Genomic DNA, 20,415 nt, shown 5'->3' on the forward strand with positions numbered 1-20,415 from the left:
CTGAAACAAGAGTCTCACAGCTACAGCGGACTTGTGATCTGAGGTCTCTGACCTGTGTCCCAGCACAGCACTCCTATGTCTCACATTATAATGGATATGAGCGCCTCACCACTTTTTCTAAAGAGACAAGGTCTCTGATTTACTCTTGTATCTTTCCCCCTAATTTGGCACCCAGCCACCCTTCTGTAAAAATAAAAAGCATTCAGTAAATGATAGTGGGCATTGTGTGAATCCCCATGAGGGTGTGTGCCTAGCCAGTGTTGGGACCTAGACCATCCATCAATCAATCCCAGTGCAGGACCACAATACACCAGTGCACTACGAAGGCAGAAACCATGAATACAGAAACACTTGTTCTCACAGAGGGAGAGATAAAGGACAGGAAGGAACTTTGCACAATGATAATAATTCTCTATGCTCTGATTAGGAGACAGCAAAGAGGTCATAAACAAATGTGAAAATTTATTTTACTATACTTAAAACAGACTGTTTTTGTTTTTGTTTTTGTTTTTTACTTGATACAATTAGCATTACAGAAAGCAGATCAAAACTAGAACCAGGTCAAGATAGTTCTGTTGATTCAAGGTTAGACAAGTGGGTTGTGGTAATGTGTGTGTCTCTGACTTGGAAATACTGCATCTTCCCTGTCAACATCAATGCCATTAAACATCTGTAACATGAAATTCCCCTTGACCTGATGCTGCATATAAACTTGGCATCCCATGTCACCTACTTTCAGAAACTGAAAGCACTGATGCAGCACTCATATGGCCAAGGGTGCCGCTTCACCCCTCGCTATGAACTAACGAACTGGAACACAGGCTTTCATAGTGGGACCACATTTCCTGAGTAACACTAAATCCAACAAACAAACACTGGCTTTGTTATCATCACCATGTGTTCTGGGCCAGACACTATGCTGGAGCTTTACTTCCTGCCATGTTTATGTTGTCACAAAGAGCTTATGAGATGGCTCTTTTTACTTTTTTGTTTTTTGAAGCAGGCTCTCACTCTAGTCTGTAACCCAAGCTGGCCTGGAATTCACAGCGATTCTCTCGCCTCGAGTCTCCTAAATGTTGGGTTACAGGCACAGCAACCACACGCAGCTCCAAAGACTCTCTCTATCGGTTATTTTAGTGTTGGCAGGAGGGCTGACGTGCTAAGGCGCACATGGGGAAGAAGTCAAAGGACAACTTTTAAGGGTCAGTTCTCTCCTTCGACCATGACTTCCAGGGATTGAACTCTGGGTGTCCAGCTTGCATAGCAAGGGCTTTTACCTGCTGAACCATGCCACCAGCCCTAACCACAACTATTTCATAACTGAGAAAGCAAAGGGGAATGTTTAAGGAACTTGACCATGGGCATTCAGACAGCAAATGAGAGAAACAGAATGCAAACCCCAGGTACATCTTTAACAGTCCTGGTAAGCCTGCTCCATCTACATCTTCCTTAAAGGGTCTGTGTGCCATAGAGACTGAATGGAAAATGAGTGACTGTCCTGTTTCAGATGTGTTGCTGTCACCCCAGGACAGCTCTCAGTAGACCCTGCCTCCGCCTCCCTGCAAACTCCTACATCACCAGATCACAAACGTAGGCCTCCACCCTTTAACCCAAGAGCTTTTTGGATCTTTTCAAAATCACAACCGCAGAAAGGTAATATACATACATTACATAAATTACAGTAAAAACCTGCAGTACAATCTGGGGTAACCAGGCATGCAAATCTCACAAGCACATTACTATTTCTGCAGTACAGCATATAAATATTTATAAGTGTAATGAAGATTATAAATAGCTACACATTAATTCAAGACAGGCTTTGCTTTCAAACAAAAAAATGTCATAAATTTAAAGAAAAAGCTTTTAGAATTCAAAGCTTTAGGGATTTCAAATTTAGGAGTAGAGGCTGGTGCTCTGGTATTATCTATTTATCTCTGGTGTTTACCTATTGCAGCACTGGAAAGCTGCTGGCTTTTGCTCCCTTTTGATTTGGGGCTTTTTGTATTGTTTTGGTTTGGGCTCTTAGTGCTAAGGACCAAATCTAGTATGAAGGGACGCACCAAGCAAGCACCTTACTACTGGGCCAGCTCTTCCCCTGTGTTTGGTTTTGTTTGGTTTGGGGTTCTCTGAAACCTGATTGTCCTATAGCCCAGGCTGGCCTGGAACTATGTAGCCCAGCCTAGCCTTCAATTCCAGGCCATCCTTCTGCCTCAGCCTCCAGAGCGCTAGGGTGACAGAGGCATGTGACAACAGACTCAGCTCTGTCACTTTTCTTTCTAAAAAAGGACAGTTTTATCTGCAAGGGAAAATTTCAGGCTAACAGCTCAGGGAAGAGGCACAGGTTGAATTAAGGACAACCATGATGACTTAGGGTTTTGCATTCTTTATCAAGTTAAATATTAAATACTAAAGAGCAGCACACGCTTCACAAATTATTTATAGCACATCAGCAATGTGTGCTAGACCTCAAGGCAGACTTGTTTTGTTTCCCAAATACCGCCCAAAACACTAAATATTGATTCATGTTTTTTTAAAGAGAGTTGACTGAGGGAAATAATGGAGAAGTGTTAAACTCCAAGTGGTTTGTGCTTCAATATTAGTATTTCCCCCAGTAAACTGTGAAATTATAATCTATTATTTATCATTCAATTTCATATCTTTATCAAAAATAGCCTGAGGAACTTTTTCCTTACTTGGAAAAAGACCAATGTGGGCACAAAATAAAATGAGGAAAAGAGAAGAAGAAGAAACGCCCCTAACATTTTAAAGAGCGAGCGTGGTTCGGTAGAGAGAGGCACTCGCTGCTGTAAAACAATGACTTGAGTTTGATTCCGGAGCCCACACGGTAGAAGAACTAAACCCTAAATTGTTCTCTGCCCCCGACACGTGAACTGTATAAATATCTGCACACATGTACACGCACAGGCATGCACACACAAATAACAGCCCCCTAAAGAACTTTAAAATACATGTGTGTGAAAATATGTATAACACACAAATACAAATCTAGTTTCCGAGAACAAGAGCTGGAACGCTGTCTAATCCCAGGACTCATTCTGCAGAGCCCAATTTAGAAAGGGGCTGTGCTCCAAAACTCCTTGTTCATATTTGGAGTTTAGGATTCAGAAAAAAAGTGTTTGCAAAGAGACTTACATTTGACTCCCAAGTTAGCTAGGGAAAGCATTTGAAATCTAGTATGTAAATATGAAAACAGAGGGTAAGTCTTAAGAATTCAAATACTTTCTCAGAAAAGATTTCCTTACAGAATTTCTATCACAAATGTTGGTGATTAAGAGAAATGTGATTACAAGAGAATAAGAAGGTAGCTGAGAATCCAGAGCCAGCCAAAGAGGTTAAGAAATTCCCCAAGACTTGAGACAAGGTATACATTTTGCTTTTAAAATGAGAGGAAAACCACTTTTGTAAGGCAATTTAAAACCAAAACACAAACAAACCCTGGTTCTTGACCAACATAATAATTTCGAAATTTACAGATTTACAAAAGGTATATTGGTACACTGCCATAATCCCAGTACTCATGTCGTGGAGGCAGGAGGGTCGAAAGCAGGCTTGAAGTCAGTCCTGGCTATATAGTGAGACCCCGATACTAAAATACAAAACAAAATAAAATAAAAGCAGAAGTTGAAAGTTACAATGCAGGCACACCCAACTCGGGGGCTAAGTCATTTAGGATGTTACCGATCAGAAATATATTCTTATTCCCCAAATCCAGGTGATTAAAATTCAAAGACTGTGGTGATATAGTGTACCCTAATAAATTTGCCTGAAGATCAGATGACAGAGCCAGCCACTAGATTAGACATAGAGGTCAGGCAGTGGTGGCATACACCTTTAATCCTAGCACTCGGGAGACAGAAATCCATCTGGATCTCTGTGAGTTCAAGGCCACACTGGGCTATATGAGATTGATCCAGTATAGGAGAGAAAGAGAGCCAGGCAGTGTGGCACACACCTTTAATCCCAGCACTTGAGATCTCATGCCTTTGCTTGGGAAGCACACAGGCCTTTAATCCCAGGAAGTAATATGGCAGGGCAGAGAAAGGTATATGAGGCATGAGGAAACAGGAACTCACTCTTTAGGGCGAGGATTTCGTAGAGGTAAGGACTAGTGGCTGACTGCTCTGCTTCTCTGATCTTTCAGCTTTCATCCTGATATCTGGCTCTGAGTTTTTTTATTAAAAGACGATCTAAGATTCAAACAACAAAAGACAAAATGATCTCTGTTTACTGTAGGTATTAAGGGTTTCCTACAAGAGATGCATGTAAAGGTCTGGATGACATAGGTAAGATCAGACCCTGAAGACTCTCACCTAGTCAGTGAATGAACACTTTGGTGGAGCCTTACTATAGTGGGGTTACAGGTAATGGAAAGCTAGAAAACAGGCCTAGGTAAAGGCAGCAGATCACCAGGAACATGCCTGGAAAGCACGCCTCACACCCTCCCCTCAGTGAAGTGAGCAGCCCTGCTCTAACCCCCACCAGTAACTATCGTGCGTCATCTTGGGCTCAAAAACAGGAGAGCAGACCCACCATGAACTAAAATCTTCAAAACCAGAAGCAAAATTTAAACACTTTGGACAAAGCTACAGTAATTGAGAAAGTATAAAGTGGCATGAGAACAAACATATCAATCAGCAGTCTAGTTCTGAACCTAAAAAGTCAACCGCAGCTGGGCACAGCTCCACGGCACAATGAGTGTCGTCCGTGCATGAGGTTCTAGGTTTGACCCCTAGCACCACACATACAAAATATACGTAAAAGTAAACCCTGACATTTATAGTTAATTCATTTGTCCTCAGAGGTTCACTCACTCGTCGCTAGAGCCCTAGTGTGATGGTAGTAGGAGTTGGCAGAGGCTTTAGCGGTGGTGAACTACAGGTTGAGAAAACAACAATGATAGGTAAAGTCACAACTACCAGGAGACAGTCACAAAAGACCACGCTTAAAAGGGGTTAATGCTCATCTCCAAGAAGTAGACTCATTACCCCAAAATTGGGATGTTACAATGCTAAGCAGCCTTGTGTGTTTAGTCTCTGTATGTACCCACTCATCACTCTGGCACATACAGGTCTCACCAGAGGCCACACAGATTCCTGTACCATGTGCATGGCCTCTAGAACTGTGAGCTAGCTAGTCATGGTAACACAGGCCTGTAGCCAAACAGCTGGAAGGTAGAGGCCAAAAGATCACAAGTGCAAGACCAGTTCAACTACAAAGTGAGATCAAGGACAGCCTGGCATATGTAAGACCCTATCTTAAAAAAATCCACAAAATGAATAAATAAAAACAAAACTGTGAACTAAATAAATCTCCTTTCTCTATAACTTCCCTAGCCTCAGGTTTTCTGTTACAGAAGTACAAACTGGACTGTGAGCAATGCCAAGACAATTCAATGGAAGCAAAATCTTTTCCATGGTCCAGGGTAACTGGTTTGTATATACAAAAGAATAAAGTTGGATTCTTACCACATTCCAATTAAAAAAAAAAAGTTTAAAAATTACCTAAGACCTAAACCTTGGGTCCAAAATTATCAATTTCTTAAAATAAAATGTTAAAAAAAGATAATAAAATAAAAACAAAAAAACACATGTACTATCTTGGGACTTTAGACAAGACAAGATCAGGAGCATTCTGGGTGGCATAGCCTTAGGCCATTTTAACATTAGAGTAAGTAGTGACATCTCCAATCTGATGCCAAAGCATAGTTACCATAAGAAGAATAAACCAGACATTTTGTGCATCAGAGGAAGCCACCACCTAAGGAAGCACCACAGCTGTTTACGGGCTGGCGGCAGAGCGTCTGCTCATTGCGCAGTAGCTCTGGATTTGATCCTAATACTGAACCAAAAAAAGAGAGAAGGAGGCTAGGGATTTAGCTCAGTGGTAGAGCGCTTGCCTAGTAAGCCCAAGGCCCTGGGTTCGGTCCTCAGCTCTGACAAAAAAAAAAAAAAAGAGAGAGAGAGAGAGAGAAGGAACTAAAGTCTCGAGCAGAACAAGGCTGCAAGTATCTGATACAAAATTGGTATCTTGAAAACAGGAAACTCAGCTGGGCCTGGTGGCACATACCTGTACTCAAACAGGAAAATGAGAAGGTCCAGGTCATCCTCAGCTATACAGCCAGTTTGAAGCCAGCAAGGGTTACCTGAGACTGTCTCAACAAAGCGGAGAGGAAAAAAAGACAAAAATCAAGTATTTTTTTTAAATTGTGTGTGTATGCACATGTATACACAGGCATGCCACACACCTGGAACATGGAGTCAGTCCTCTCCTCCCTTTACCATGTGGATCCCAGGATCCAACTCAGACCTTCAGTCTGGGCAGCAAGCACCAATACCCACCGAACCATCTCCCTGGCCATAAACTCTTATAACTTAACAAAAAAAGAAAACAAAGAAAGAAACCCTAATTTTAAAATTGGCTAGGCTATGAATCAATACTTCTCCAAAGAAGATATTCACTGGTCAATCACATATGAAAGGCTGTAACAGCTATAAGGAAATACAAGTAAAGATAGGACTGCAAACCCACGGGGATGACTATGATCAAAGTGAAGAGACAGATCTTCTTGGAATTAGAACCCTTATTCAGTGAATAGGAGCCATTTTAAAAAACAAAACAAAACAAAGCAAAAAACCAGTCTGGCAGTTCCTCAAAAGGTTAAACAAAGAGTAATCACATGACCAAGCAATTCCAATCCTAGATCTATACTCAAGAAATAATAAAGGTTACTTACAGCAAAACTTGCATGCAAAAGCTCATAGCGCCATTAGTCATATGGCCAAGAAGCAGAAACAACTCCATCTCTATCAAGTGGTGAATGAAAATGTGGGCTATGCACACAATTAAATACCCAGTGACATCCTGCAGAGACACAGAGACTGTGACAGCACGTGTAAGATCTGCACAGGTTAGAACCAGACGAAATCCCAGCACGGAGGAGGTGGCCCCTGACCATGAAGCTCCTTGTACTCCTGGATGGCAGCTGGGGAAGGGATGTGGTGAGGGGATGACACTGGGTCAGACAAGACTGCGCGCTCAGGAATGAAAGGTGCTCCTCACTCTTTGCCTGCTTTTTCTTTTGCTTTGTTTGTTTTGTTTTGTTAGTTTTGTTTGTGTATTGGTTGGTTTTGAATTCATGTTTTGTTGGGTTTTTTTGTTTGTTTGTTTGTTTTGTCTGAGTGAGAAAGTCAAAGAAAAAAATGAGACCATGAATTTGAGTGGGTAGGGAGGAAGGAGGGGCCTGGAAGGATTTGGGGGAGGGGAAAGAATATGATACAAAAATATACTGTGTGAAGAAGCTTCTAAGCAATAAGAAAAAAGAGAAATGAGGACCCAACACACGATCTTCTACACCAAACTTGAACGAACCTTGAAAAGAATAAAGGGCTTGCAGATGAAATGCAGGCAAGGGACAAATGATGTGAACAGAAACAGTTTCAAGAGGGGAGAAAGGTTTCTAAAACTGTGCGGATTGTCCCAGTTTGGTGACTTTACTAAAAACCAGTGAATCACATTCATTTAAATGAATGAACTGTATGGCAAGTCAATTAAATCTAAATGAAGCTATTGAGGTGCTGAGGGCTGGAAGGATGAAGGTCTGTGTTCCATAACCAGCATGGGAGAGGGCAATTGTTGGGAAGATAGAAAACAACAGGCATCCTAAAATCTACATAAAACTGTTCTAGGCTGGAAAGACGGCTCCGAGGTGAAAAGCACTGGCCGCTACTCCAGAGTGCTGCACCTCCACTCTAGCTCCTAACAGCGCCACCTGCACTCCCACACACACTCACATGCAGACACACACAACTAAACTTGGCTAAAATAACAACATGGGTTTTTAATAAGATTTTTTTAAAAGCTGTTACAACTAAGATGCTTGTTTACTGTTTACTAAGATCTTTAACAGACAAAGGAAGCCCAGAGAGCTAAGACTTTAAGACAATGGGCAAGAGAGGAGATAAAGCAGTGGAGGAGAAAACCCACAGACGGAAATCCTTCAAAACTCGAGCCAATGACTCCCAGTGCACAGAGGGGCCTCTCCCGTAAGAGCGAAGCAAAAGCGAGTATGTGAACAGGGGAGAGCGCAGGATTCTGAGCGCTGCCAGCAGACTGGTTTATTGTCTGTGGGTGGTGAGGAACAAGAAAGGGGGCGTGTGAAATCCTAGCGCCTCAGAGGGACAGAGCACATTCTTACCCAGAGGTTTATTTACCCAGCTATGCCGTAATTACTGCTAAGTCAGCAATGTCCTACCAGGAGGTGGAGGCAGGAGAATGGTAAGTTGGAAATCAGCTATATAGCAAGACCCTGCCTCAAAAAGCAAAATACTGCTAAACTAAAATGCAAGAAATAAGTGAGCACAGAGGCTTTATGTGGACAAAATCCAAGAATCATCCCACCTTCTTTTTAAAATTTGTGGGACAGCACCTCATGTCGCCCAGCCTGGCCTCCAGCTCACTGTGCAGCCCAGGACAGACTTGAAATCCAGATGCTCCTGCCTCTACATTCTGAGCGCTGGGGTTAAAGGTGCCACCACACCCCACTTAGAAAATCAGCCTCCGCCCTCTTCTGTAGACATAATAAATAAATAAATCTTTGAAAAAAAAAAAGCACTAAGAAAATCAGCCTCCATAATGAACTTAACGGTGTCAGCTAAGTAGGAAAAAAAAGTTATGAGTAACTCAAAATGCTTTCTTTGAACATGATTCCATTTATATGAATCCATGTATCTTATAAACTTAATCTCTAAAGCAGTAATTTTTTAAATTTCTCTTTTTAAAAGAAATCCATGCACTCAGGAAGCTGAAACAGAAGAATAGGATCTCTCAGCTACTCTGTATTATCTAGGAAGACTTCTCAAAACAAGGGGGGGGAGGGAGGGAGGGAGGGAGGGAGGGAGGGAGGGAGGGAGGGAGGGAGGGAAGGAGGGAGAATGGTCCTGGTCTGAGAAGATAGCCTTTTATAATAAAGTTATTAAGAAGGAAAACAAATAATTCGGCTGGCCATTTGTTTGTTTTTCTCTATCAATATTAAAATAATGCAGTTCTTAATCTAAATCATTTACTTATGTGTTGTTCTAGTTTTGGCTGCAATTGCCTATTACATATCTGAAAATCTAATTCAAGGTAACTGCCACATATATATAGACATGGCATATTAACATTAACAATTCTTTCTTTTGTTTTTTTTTTGTTTGTTTGTTTTTTTCTTTTTAATGCGTACAGATGTTTTGCCTTCGTGTATGTCTACGCACCATGAGTTCCAGGCCAGCCTGGGCTACAGACAAGCCCAGTCTCCACAAGCAAAAACAAATGTAAGAACTGGGTGGTGGTGGAGTACGCCTTTATTCCCAGCACTCCAGAGGCAGAGACAGGCAGATCTCTGAGTTTGAGGCCAGCCTGATTTACACAGCAAGTTCCAGGACAACAGCAGCAAGAACTGACAGCCTGTCTGAATTAACACAAGAAGCACATCACACAATTCTTCAGCCTCCAGATGATTAATTAAAAGCCACTGTAGTTACTATAAATTCAGGGTGGGTTTTATATAAGCCACAGCCATGGGTGGATTTTCTACTAATATATTCTGCAAAACTTACAAATTCTGCTCTGTAAACTAGAATCCCTAACTGCCTCCTGTATCAATAGGGACATTCCATTCCCTGGAATGTGCTACACTGTGGGCCCTGAAGATTATAAAGTTCAGTGTAAGTACAAACTGCCATCAAGGAGGGTACAAGCTTGCTGTACAGATAAAGAATGTACTACAGATATGGCTAGTTGACTATCGCAGATAAAAATGACTAAATGCCCCAAAGAATTAGATTGAAAGGCCCTGGAGTCTTAGAAAAGAGAAAAAAAACAAGGCTTGTACAGCCACGCTCAACCTGAGACTCATGTAGTACAAGATCCTCGGTATAGCTGCTAATGTAAATGTAATGTAAAATATGAGTTTATTGGGGGGGGGGGGCGATTACTCGGTTCTTAGCGCTGAACTTTGCAGGTGACAACACTGTATGTACAACAATGTCAAAACCTGGACACACCTGGCAGAGAGCACTAAAGCAAAAGGAAAGGTGTGGCACTTTCACCCACTTGATGCCACTTATTATTTCCTTAGGAGTTCCTTTACTTTCTTTGGGTCCTTAAAATGAGATACACTTTTACAAATCTAAAGCCACTTTACATATAGATTAAGCATCACAAATCTGAAATTCAAAATGTTCCAGAATCTGAAATTGGTGTGTGTATACATGTTCACGTGCGCATACATATGTACTGTGCATTTGTTTGGAGAGGCAAGAGTCCACACACTCTTCTCATTTTTTGAGGCAAGATCTCTCACTAAACCTGGACTTGGCCCTTAACCCCAAAATATTTCATGACAGGTGCAAATTCCAAAATAATTTTTAAAATGCTAAAATACAAACTACTTCTGGTCTCAAACATTTCAGATAAGAGAGACTCAACCTGCACTGACACATACCACAAAGCTTAATGAAAAGTTCATTTAATTATAAGCAATTACAGTTCACTGTTGAGTGTGCTGGTTGGTCCATGTCTATAATCCCAGGTTTAATGCAGGAAGCCAAGCAGGAGGATCATGAGTTCCAAGGCAGCCTAAGCTGATAACAAAATCCTTCATTTAAAAAAAAAAAAAAAAAAGTTTACTTAGGAAAGAAAAAATTTACTTTTGAATATGGGATGAGATTGATGTTAACATCATTCTAGAATGAAACTACTTCTTCTACATATTTACAAGAGAGAGAGGCACATCTTAGTGCTTCAAAAACCTAAAATCCAGGGGTTGAAGAGATAGCTAAGCTGGCTATCCCTGGCTGCTCTTGCAGAAGACATGTATTCTATCCCCACACCCACAAGGTGGCTTAAACTGTCAGTAACTCCAATTCCAATTCCCTGGCCTCTGTGGATGCACAGGCAGGCATACACGCAGGCAAAATATGCATACATAAAAAACAATAAAATACATCTTTAAAAAGAAGAAACCTAAAATCCAAGTAAATTAGATAAACTTTAAAAAAAATCCTCTAGACATCGCTATCAATTGTCAAATAACTGTTTGACTAGCAGGAGTTTTTAATGCAAAGTCATCACAGACCCATTCTTGCTAAGTCTCTGGTTCTAATCTTCCTAGCAACCCACATATTATAGGCCCAGCTCTTTCCTCACAACCGGTTTCCCCTTTCCCTACTTCCCAAGGCTGTTACCCTGTCCTCACTCAAGTCCACCTTGTTCTCCTTGTTACCTTAGACCTTGCTACCTTACAACACACTGCTGCTCAGGAACTGTCCTTTCAATCATCCACCCTGCCATGTTTCTGCAGTGAGACATCTCGGATACCCTCCATCACTTGTCCACTCTTACTATTTACTCTTCTAGCCACTCCAAAGGCCTCCCACACCCACCACTCACAGACTGCCCTCACCACAGACATCAGTGATATCCAAGTCCATCATGAATCCTGGGGTACGTACTGCATCTCAACTGTACAAACCTCTCGCCAGTATTCAAACCACTTTATGCTTCCCACTTTGGCTTCCAAGACTACCACTTCCTTCTTCCTTCTTCTACCTCGCTGTTGCTGTTCACTCTCCTGTACAGGCTTTTTGTTTTTTCCTATCTACCACTCCTTTAACCATGGCTGTCATGCATTACAATCTCGGCACAACTTCTTTGAAAGACAAAGCCTAATTTTCCTCCCCATATGTAAAATTCCCATCTATAAGATCATGAGCTGAAACAATGAAGAGAATACAGCAGAAATGATAAGAGTAACTATAAAAGGATGGTGGCTTCCTACCTGATCCCACATGGATCAATCTCTCTGGGTAAAGCTGGCTTCCCTGTCATGTTAGCACTCAAGTATCCCAATGGAGAGGCTACCTGATGAGGAACAGCCTTCCAACAGCCAGCAAGGAACCAAGGCTTTCTGCCAAGGGCAGTTCAGAAGCCACCCCAGCCAAGTGCTTCAGATGACTGCAACCCTGACTAATGTCTTGACTGCAACTTCATGAGACCCTGAGCTTGAAACTCCCAAAGTTCCATCCCACAGAATCTGTGAAATGGTAATGTTTGCTGTTGCTATGCTTTAGAGTGACTGGCGACAAGGCCATGAGTAACTAATCCAATGGTGTTTTCCTGAATTGTCTCCAAATATAGCAGTTTTCAGTCACTCAATTCTTCCTGTGTAAAAATTACTATCTCTCTTCAGCCCAGATTTCTGTCCCAAACTCCAGACCCTTAACACTTCACTTCAACCCATCAGGCCCCAAAACTACTACCCTTCCCCCATTCATCTTGGCTAGCAGGCCAGAAACTCCAAGGATCTATCTCAACCTCTCTAGCTCTGGAAGACAGCAATGCAACGGCCCAGCTTTTCACCTGTGTGCTGGGAAGCTAAACTCAGGTCCTCACATTTGCACAGCAGACACTTTCTAGACTGAGCCATTTCCAACTCCAGGTAGTCAAGAATTTTATGTGTGGATCTTGTTTGGACTTTGACTCAAAGCAACTGCTGAGGGGATTGATGGTCAAGACTGTCAGGAAATCAAATAGACTTCAAATTTGATACCTCTAAATTACTACTGTTCAACCGTAATAAAGGGGTTTTGGCAACGTTTTTTAAAAGAGAAATCTTTGGACCATTGAAATGTCCAGAGTAGAGGTACCTGTTATCAAGCCCAATGAACTGAATTCTAACCCAGAACCCACATGCTTGACAGAGGGAACTATGACAAGCGGTTCTCTGACTGTGAGCATGCATATGTACAAGTGAATTGTACATTCAATACAATTTTAATTTTAAAAAGCATTAAAAAAAATTTTGTGGTTTTTCGAGACAGGGTTTCTCTGTGTAGTTTTGCTGGCGTGCACCACCACCGCCCAGCTTAAAAATTCTTAATGTTTAGTAATATACACAGAAATATTCACAAATAAACCCTAATATATTTGGAATATGCTTTAAAATAATCCAGTTGAGCTGGACACGGCAACCCTCACCTGTAATCCTATGAGTTTAAAAAGAGCTCTGGCACCGAGCAGTGGTGGTGTACACCTTTAATCCCAGCACTCAGCAAAAGCAAGTGGATCTCTGTGACTTCAAGACCAGTTTGATCTACAAATCAAGTTCTAGAACAGCCAGGGCTACACAGAGAAACCCTGTCTTGAAAAACCAAAACCAAAACAAACAAAACAAAATTATTCTGACTACACAGTGAGACCCTGTCTTTAATAAATCTTTTTTTTTTTTTTTTTTTTTTTTTTTGGTTTTTCGAGACAGGGTTTCTCTGTGTAGCTTTGCGCCTTTCCTGGAACTCACTTGGTAGACCAGGCTGGCCTCGAACTCACAGATATCCGCCTGGCTCTGTCTCCCGAGTGCTGGGATTAAAGGCGTGCGCCCACCGCCCAGCAATATATCTCTACTAAGATAAGAGAGAGAGAAAGAAAGAGAGAGAGAAAGAAGGAAAGAAAGAGACAGAGAGAGACAGACGGAGAGACGAAGGGAGGGAGGGAGGGAGGGAGGAGAAAAAGAGCTGATAAGAGCATTAATAAACAAGATTAGCATATGCTGATAACTGCGGCTGGATGTCAATAATTCACTATTCTATCCTCTCTTATATGAGCTCAAAATTGTCTACAGTAAAAGTCTTTTCAATATTAAAAGTACTTAGAATATGGCTCTTCAGAGCCCTAGGGATAAAGTTCAAATTGCTTAGCATTTCAATTTGAAATGCCAAGAAAACCTTTCAAGATCCACCACATCCCCCACTTCTGCTGGCTTGGCACTCAAGGTCATGTCACTATAGACTTCCGGCCCAAGCTGCATGGCCAGAGGCTCCTTACCTGTCTCTTCCAAAGGCATCCATTCCCTGTGTCTCCAGCCCTGCTTCCTCTCTGCTCATATGCCTCCTCTGTACTCACCGATCAGGTCACAGCAATCTAGTTTCCTCTTGAAAGTCTATCCTAACCTGCTAAAACTGTCAGGGGTACACCTCTAGGGCCCATACCCCAAACATCACGTGTGTTCCCAAAGCTTTTGCCTGCTTCGCTCTTCGGCACACTCTAGGTATCACACACTATGGGCGGCTTCCAGCCCATTCGCTAACTCTCCAGCAAACTATACCAACTCTGCCAACTCTCCCATCTTCCAACTCCTCACAAACTGATTCTCCTGAAAGCTTACTTCCTTTCTCGTCTCTTTCCTATGATCATGACTCCCATTAACAGTTGAGAGTTCACATAGTGGTCTCAAATTTACATCCTTAGCTTTCTCTGCTTATCTCATCTAATAATAAAAACAGAACTTGCTTAAGAGGTGGAGGCAGGAGGAGCCTGCATACAAGTCTACTCTCAAAAAAGGGGCGATGCGGGGAGCTAAAGGTTTGGCTCAGTCAGTAAAGTGCCTGCCACACAAGCACGAGGACCTAGGACCAACATAAAAGCCGAGCATACCAACCATGCATCTGAAATACAGTGGAGGGTCAGGGGAACCAAGGCATGAAGACACGAAAATAGGTGGATCCCTGGAGTTCACTGACCAGCCAGCCTAGCCAAATGGATGCGCTCCAGGTTCAATTTTATCTCAAAAAGTAAGGCTGTAGAGATGGCTCAGCAGTTAAGAGCACTGGCTACTCTTCCAAAGGACCTGCATTTAATTCCTAGCATCCAATGGAGGCTCAAACTGAAACTCCAGTGCCAGGGAACCTGACTCCCTCTTGTGGCCTTTAGGGCACCAGGCACACACATGATACAAACACATGTGCAAGCAAAACACCTATGTACATAAAATAAAAAACTTTACATCAATAAATATGGAGGAACATGATTGAAGAAGACACTCAATGTCCACCCTCTAGCCTCCACATGCACACACACTGGCACATACACAGGTGGACACATTCATGTCCCACACATATGCAATTAAAAAGACCTAAAATAATACTAACAATAATACAATGAAACAATTTTGTGCTATCACCCAATAAATCCTGATCTATCTCCAGGCCTGCTATGACTCCCAACACCTTCTAGAGTCAATCTCTGAGCAGCTCTCAAATAGATCTTTACATTAGTGCTGCTATCCTTCTTGTCTTTTCTGGGCGATATTTCTGCAGATTTCTTTTTCTATTGTTGACTTTGTCACACTGATTTTGTGTGTGTGCATTATGTGTACATGTGCTCACATGTGTGGGGGCAGGTATGTGTGTGTGGAGGCCCAAAGTTAACACTGGGTGTCTTTTTTTGTTTGATTTTTTGAGACAGGGTTTCTCTGTGTAGCTTTGAAGCCTGTCCTGGAACTCACTCTGTAGCCCAGGCTGGCCTTGAACTCACAGAGATCCGCTGGTCTCTGCCTCCTGAGTGCTGGGATTAAAGGCGTGCGCCACCACCGCCAGGCTTGGGTGTCTTCCTTGATCATTCTCTATTTACCGAATTAGGGTCTCTGGCTGACCCTGAAGCTCACCAATCTGCCTGCTCTAGCCAGCAAGCTTGCCCAGTGGATCCCCTGCCTCTGCCTGGAGGTGATAGAATTACAGCATGCCTGCTCAGTTTTTACACAGGATGTGGGGATCTGAGTCTGGTTTGTGACTGCGCAGCAAGCACTTTGGTCCCTAAGTCATCTCTCCAGCCACTTATCATATTGCTTTCAAATTATGTCTGGGTATCTGCTCTTCTAGATCAGAAGGAATCATGCCTGCATCCCAAGCCTATACACTAATTGTACTATTAAAACGTCAGCCCTACAAAAATGCTTGCTGAATGAACCAGCACTAGAATACACTGTATCTAATGATTAAGAGACTGAGTTAAGCTGGGTGTGGTGGCACATGCCTTTAATCCCAGAACTCAGGAGACAAACAGGCAGATCTCTGTGCATTCCGAGCTAGTGAGACCCTGTCTCAAAAGCCACGCACGCACGCACACACGCAAATTATGAGTCAGACCTAAAGAAAGAGTCCCTATAACAATACAGTAAACTTTCCTTCAAAATCAAAAATATTGGGCTCGGGATGTATTAGTGGTAGTATGTTTGCCTAGTATGTGCAAGGCTGTGGATTCAATCACCAGCCTGGCGCCAGCCTGGCAAAGATAGTATGAAAGAAACAAAAAGAATAAAGTAAAAAGATCGTTCCAGACTGGAGAGATGGCCCAGCAGGTAAAGGCACTTGCCACCAAGGCTAACAACCAGAGCTCTATCCCTGGGACCCACCTGGTAGAAGTCGAGAACTGGCTGCCTCAAGTTGTCCTGACTTCCACACAGGTGCTCTGTCATGAACCTGCCTGCACATTAACACATACACATGCACAAATGAAAAGTGTAAATTTTAATTTAAAAAGAAATCATTCCATCCCCAGAGTTTGTTGAATTCTGGTGAAGCTATAAGCTGAAAAAAGGCTTGACTGAATCTCTTTAAGTTTAATCCCAGTGACTGTAGCTCAATCCAGAGATGATTTAATACTGACTCTCAGTAGAAGCTGACTCTAAAACAAGGGCAATCTAGTTTAGTTCAGAATTTTCTAGGATAGCCTAGAAGAGATCAACAACCACAGTGTCAGCCTAGAACTCAAGTAATTTTGAAAACAAGGAATAAAGTGACTATTTGCTGCCTTGATTAAAATGTGGCACTACTGGCAAGCTTGTGTTCTTTTTGCCTCTACCTGCTGCCTACCCTTGGCCTTCCCACATTACCCTGGCTTCCAACACTGGCCTTGGAAAAGCCATCAGTCACAACGCTGTGCCCTGTGGGGATACAAACCAAACACAAGATTCTGCAGTCAGCTCAGAGCTTGCACAGATGCCTGGAAGGGTCACACCCTAGTGTCCCCTGTACAGAGATGCACACCCTTTGACTTAGAGAGAATCAAGAACCAAGTGATGTATGTCTTGAAACTCTATGACAAGACTGACGCAGAAAAGCCCTCAGAAAATTCACATTTTATGAAGGATCTGGGCTTTGTTGGTTGGGACCAAGTAGAGATTATTATGGTCATGGAAGACAAATTTGGATTTGAGATTACTGATATAGCTGCAGAGAAGGTACTGTGTCCACAAGAAATTGCAGATTACATCGCAGTAATCTGTATATGAAGGTGCCAGAGCCTTCTTCCTCATGGAGAGTACTCAGAAACTGGCAAGTGTCTGAAAGTGGGAACACACGGTGGCATCATCACTGACTGACAGCAGCTCTGTTGGATTTTAATTTAAATTATCAGAGTGTTTCACCCTTTGAAAAATAAATCCATTAGAAAAAAATGTGGCACAACCAGTTCAGATAGTCTTCCTAGAAGGTGTGGCTGTAAGCAATTAGCCACATACAAATCATGAATAGAGACCCACCAGAACTCTAAAGTACTAACTGGGACAGAACTCACAGCTGAATTCAATCGGACTCCTACTCTCCTTTTGGTTATCATTTTATTTCCACAAGATAGTACGGTTCTCTGTAAGCAAAGAACAAAAGAATTAAGGAGAAATGTTTCTAAACAGCCATTAGTGAGAAATATGATCACTCCTTCCTCTACCAAGGACGTTTCATAGAATCTAATCTCAGAAGGAAAGAAAGTACTAAGAAGTCTATGAGAAACTTCTATTTAGTCAGAAGAAGGAAGAGTCCAAGCACTCCAAATCTACAAGGGCAAGGGGGAGGGGGGAAGAAAACAAGAAAAGGGAACATTTTGTCTAGGCTAGGAGCTCCCCAGAACCCTAACTTGAGACCTCTTAAGGATGGCCCTAGACTCAGACTCCCACAAATTTAGGAGTTGAAGAGTATTCTATGTTGTCACTAATTGAAATTAGTTCATCATGAATATGATGGCTAGGTTCCATGGGATTTGCTGATAATCACATTCACATTTAGTGAAACTTAGTATTATTCATTTGAGTCATGGGATTTCATAATTCTTCAGTTTTTCAGTTTCCCATCCTACATAATCTTAAACAGTGTGGTGTGTGTGTCTTGTTTTTGAGTGTTTTGGGTTTGAGGGTTTTTTGTTTTTGCTTTTGTTTGTTTTGTTTTGTATTTTTTTGAGACAAGGTCTCATTAGGTACCCTAGCCTGGCTTAGCCTTAAAATTTCCCATCCAAAATGTGGAAACTTAGAGGTGACATCTATGGGCTACTATATTCAGCTCTGAACAATGTTTATGTCTCAGGAAAGTTTGATTTTTTTAAAACTTACATAGAAAGAAAGAGGCTAGGAATGTGGGTCGGCGGTAAAGTGTTGACCTAGCATGTTCAAGGCCCTGGGCTCCACAAAAAAAAAAAAAAAAAAAAAAAAAAAACAATAAAGACGCAGAGAAAAGAAGTTCATATGGGAAGGATGGTAACGGTGATGCTCTTTACTCTGGCAAGCCCACCGTTTCTCCTTCCCGTAGCAAAAGAGCAACTTGATGGGAGTCCTGACTCCACCACTTACAGCTACCTACGTGATCTTGAGCTAATTACTTAAAAGCCCGGAGCCTCGGATTCCAAAACTGTAAAATGGAGACATTAAATGGGGATAATGAATACCTATCTTGCAAATGAATTAAGAGTAAATGAACTAAGGTGCCCACTAGACTACAGGAAAAGCTCTCGAGAAGAGAGGCTGTGCCTACACCGCTGTTGATTCTTGCTGACATGGAAACAAGCAGAACAGAAACTCAATGATATTTTTAAATGAATGAATAAACAATGTATCTCTATTTCTCTCATCAACACTCACTCTTCTCCCATATCTGTATTTCTTCCTTTTTCTTCTATCATTTTCTAAAGCCTTCAAGACATTCTATATTTTGTCCTTCTGAGTGCTTTTCTTTTTCTCACGGGCTATTATTAACCATACAGCTCAAAGAAAGTAGCCCCGTTAGTAATTTCTCTAACACCGCCCACCTTCCATCTCTAATGCGACGGGGGTGGAAGAGGCAGTCAGAACACAGGTTTCTTCTACCTACCCTGGGCCACTGACTCGTGTCAACAACAGAGAAGTCGCACAGCCGGCCCTCCCCAGAACACAACTTTTCAAGGCAACCGCACCGCACCATCCCTGCCTACATCTCCGCAAGCAGAAGGAAGACTCGTGCAGAGGGAATCCTCTGCTCTCAAAAGTTACAGAGTCCGTTACACTCGCGCCCCGCTGGGGAAAAGGGTGCATCCTCAGAGTAGGACTGCCGAGTTGACAGACGGGCGGGATTTCAGAGCCCGTTGTTGTTGTTAACGAGGGTCACCTTTGGACCTGACCAGGCTCGTCTGACCACTGCTCCGAGAAGGCAGCGCTCTTCGAACCCCGGAGGAGCTAAGGGGTGCGGCCGGCACCCGGGCGGGGAGCAACAGGGGTGACAGTCTGGACCGCACCGCTGACATGCCACACCGGGACTACGCCCACTCGCACCTCGCCAGCGCGCAGACCCCACCTAGCCCCAGGACCACTCCCTGAGGCTCCCGGCTCGCCCCCCGGCCCATAAATCAGTCAGCCGGCGCTGCTCACTGGCTGGGTCCGCATCTCCCTCCTGGTCATTGGCTACACGCACGCAAAGCCCTCCTCCACAAGGGAACCTCGCGTACGGCGGTCCCCGCAGCGGAGCACCCCCGCCCCGGCTCCCCGTAGCCTGCCGTCCGGGCAGCGCGGCCTCAGCCACTCACCGTGTAATAGGAGAGCAACCCTGCATTGTAGTCCAACACGAACCAACGGTACTGCCAGCCCTTCATCACGTTAGTCCATTTGCTCAGCGGCCCTTCCACGATGGACGCCATCTTGGGAGCCGCCAATGACAACAAACGGCCTGACGTCAGTCGCCTATATGGCATTCAGCATGCAGGGGGCGGGGCCTCCAAGAGCCTAGGCGGGGCAGGGACGTGAGTGGGCGGGGCATGGGCGGAGCCTCTGTGCAGCCCGTGGACCCACGCCCCTGGCAATCAGAGTCACACACGGCGTGCTTTCTTTCTTTCTTTGCCTATTGTGTGGAGGGCGGCGTGTTACGGAGGTGAGAGAGCTGAGAAAGCAAGCGTGAATAATAAGATTGTTTATCCAAGCGTGCATGATGGTGTCAGTAGTTCAAAGCCAACTCAACTAAGTGAGACTGTCTCAGAAAAAAAAAAGAAAACTGTAATCTCAGAAATTTATAGTAGAAGAATCAAGGCGCAGAAGTTGAGTATGTACTGCCCTTGCTGAAGATCCGAATTCGGTTCCCAGCACCGACATGAGGTGTGGGGGAGCTCACAACTGCCTATAACTCCAGACCATCAGAACTGAGGGCACCTGAACTTACATACAAATATCCCCACTCCACGGAGAACACACACGCTTAAAGTACATATAATTAAAAATAAAAATTTTTTAAGTTCAAGATCATCCTTGGCTACATAATGAGTTCAAGAGTAGTATGGGCTACATAAAACATT

General features: G+C 43.1%; 1 protein-coding gene across 4 annotated transcripts in view; it reads right to left on the reverse strand.

Moving 5' to 3' along the window:
- The window catches only part of Osbpl9 (oxysterol binding protein like 9), a 139,874-nt gene extending 120,057 nt beyond the window's left edge, over positions 1–19,817 (reverse strand). For 3 of the 4 annotated variants that reach the window (XM_036178354.1, XM_036178353.1, XM_036178352.1), the window contains exon 1: positions 19,657–19,817. In XM_036178354.1, the coding sequence (XP_036034247.1) occupies positions 19,657–19,767 (111 nt within the window). In that variant the 5' untranslated portion in view covers positions 19,768–19,817. The remainder of the gene's footprint in view (positions 1–19,656) is intronic. The other variant, XM_036178351.1, reaches the window with a different exon arrangement.
- Positions 19,818–20,415: the final 598 nt, after the last annotated feature.

Source organism: Onychomys torridus, chromosome 2 (genome assembly GCF_903995425.1).
Source record: "Onychomys torridus chromosome 2, mOncTor1.1, whole genome shotgun sequence".
NCBI classification, from domain to species: Eukaryota; Metazoa; Chordata; class Mammalia; order Rodentia; family Cricetidae; genus Onychomys; species Onychomys torridus.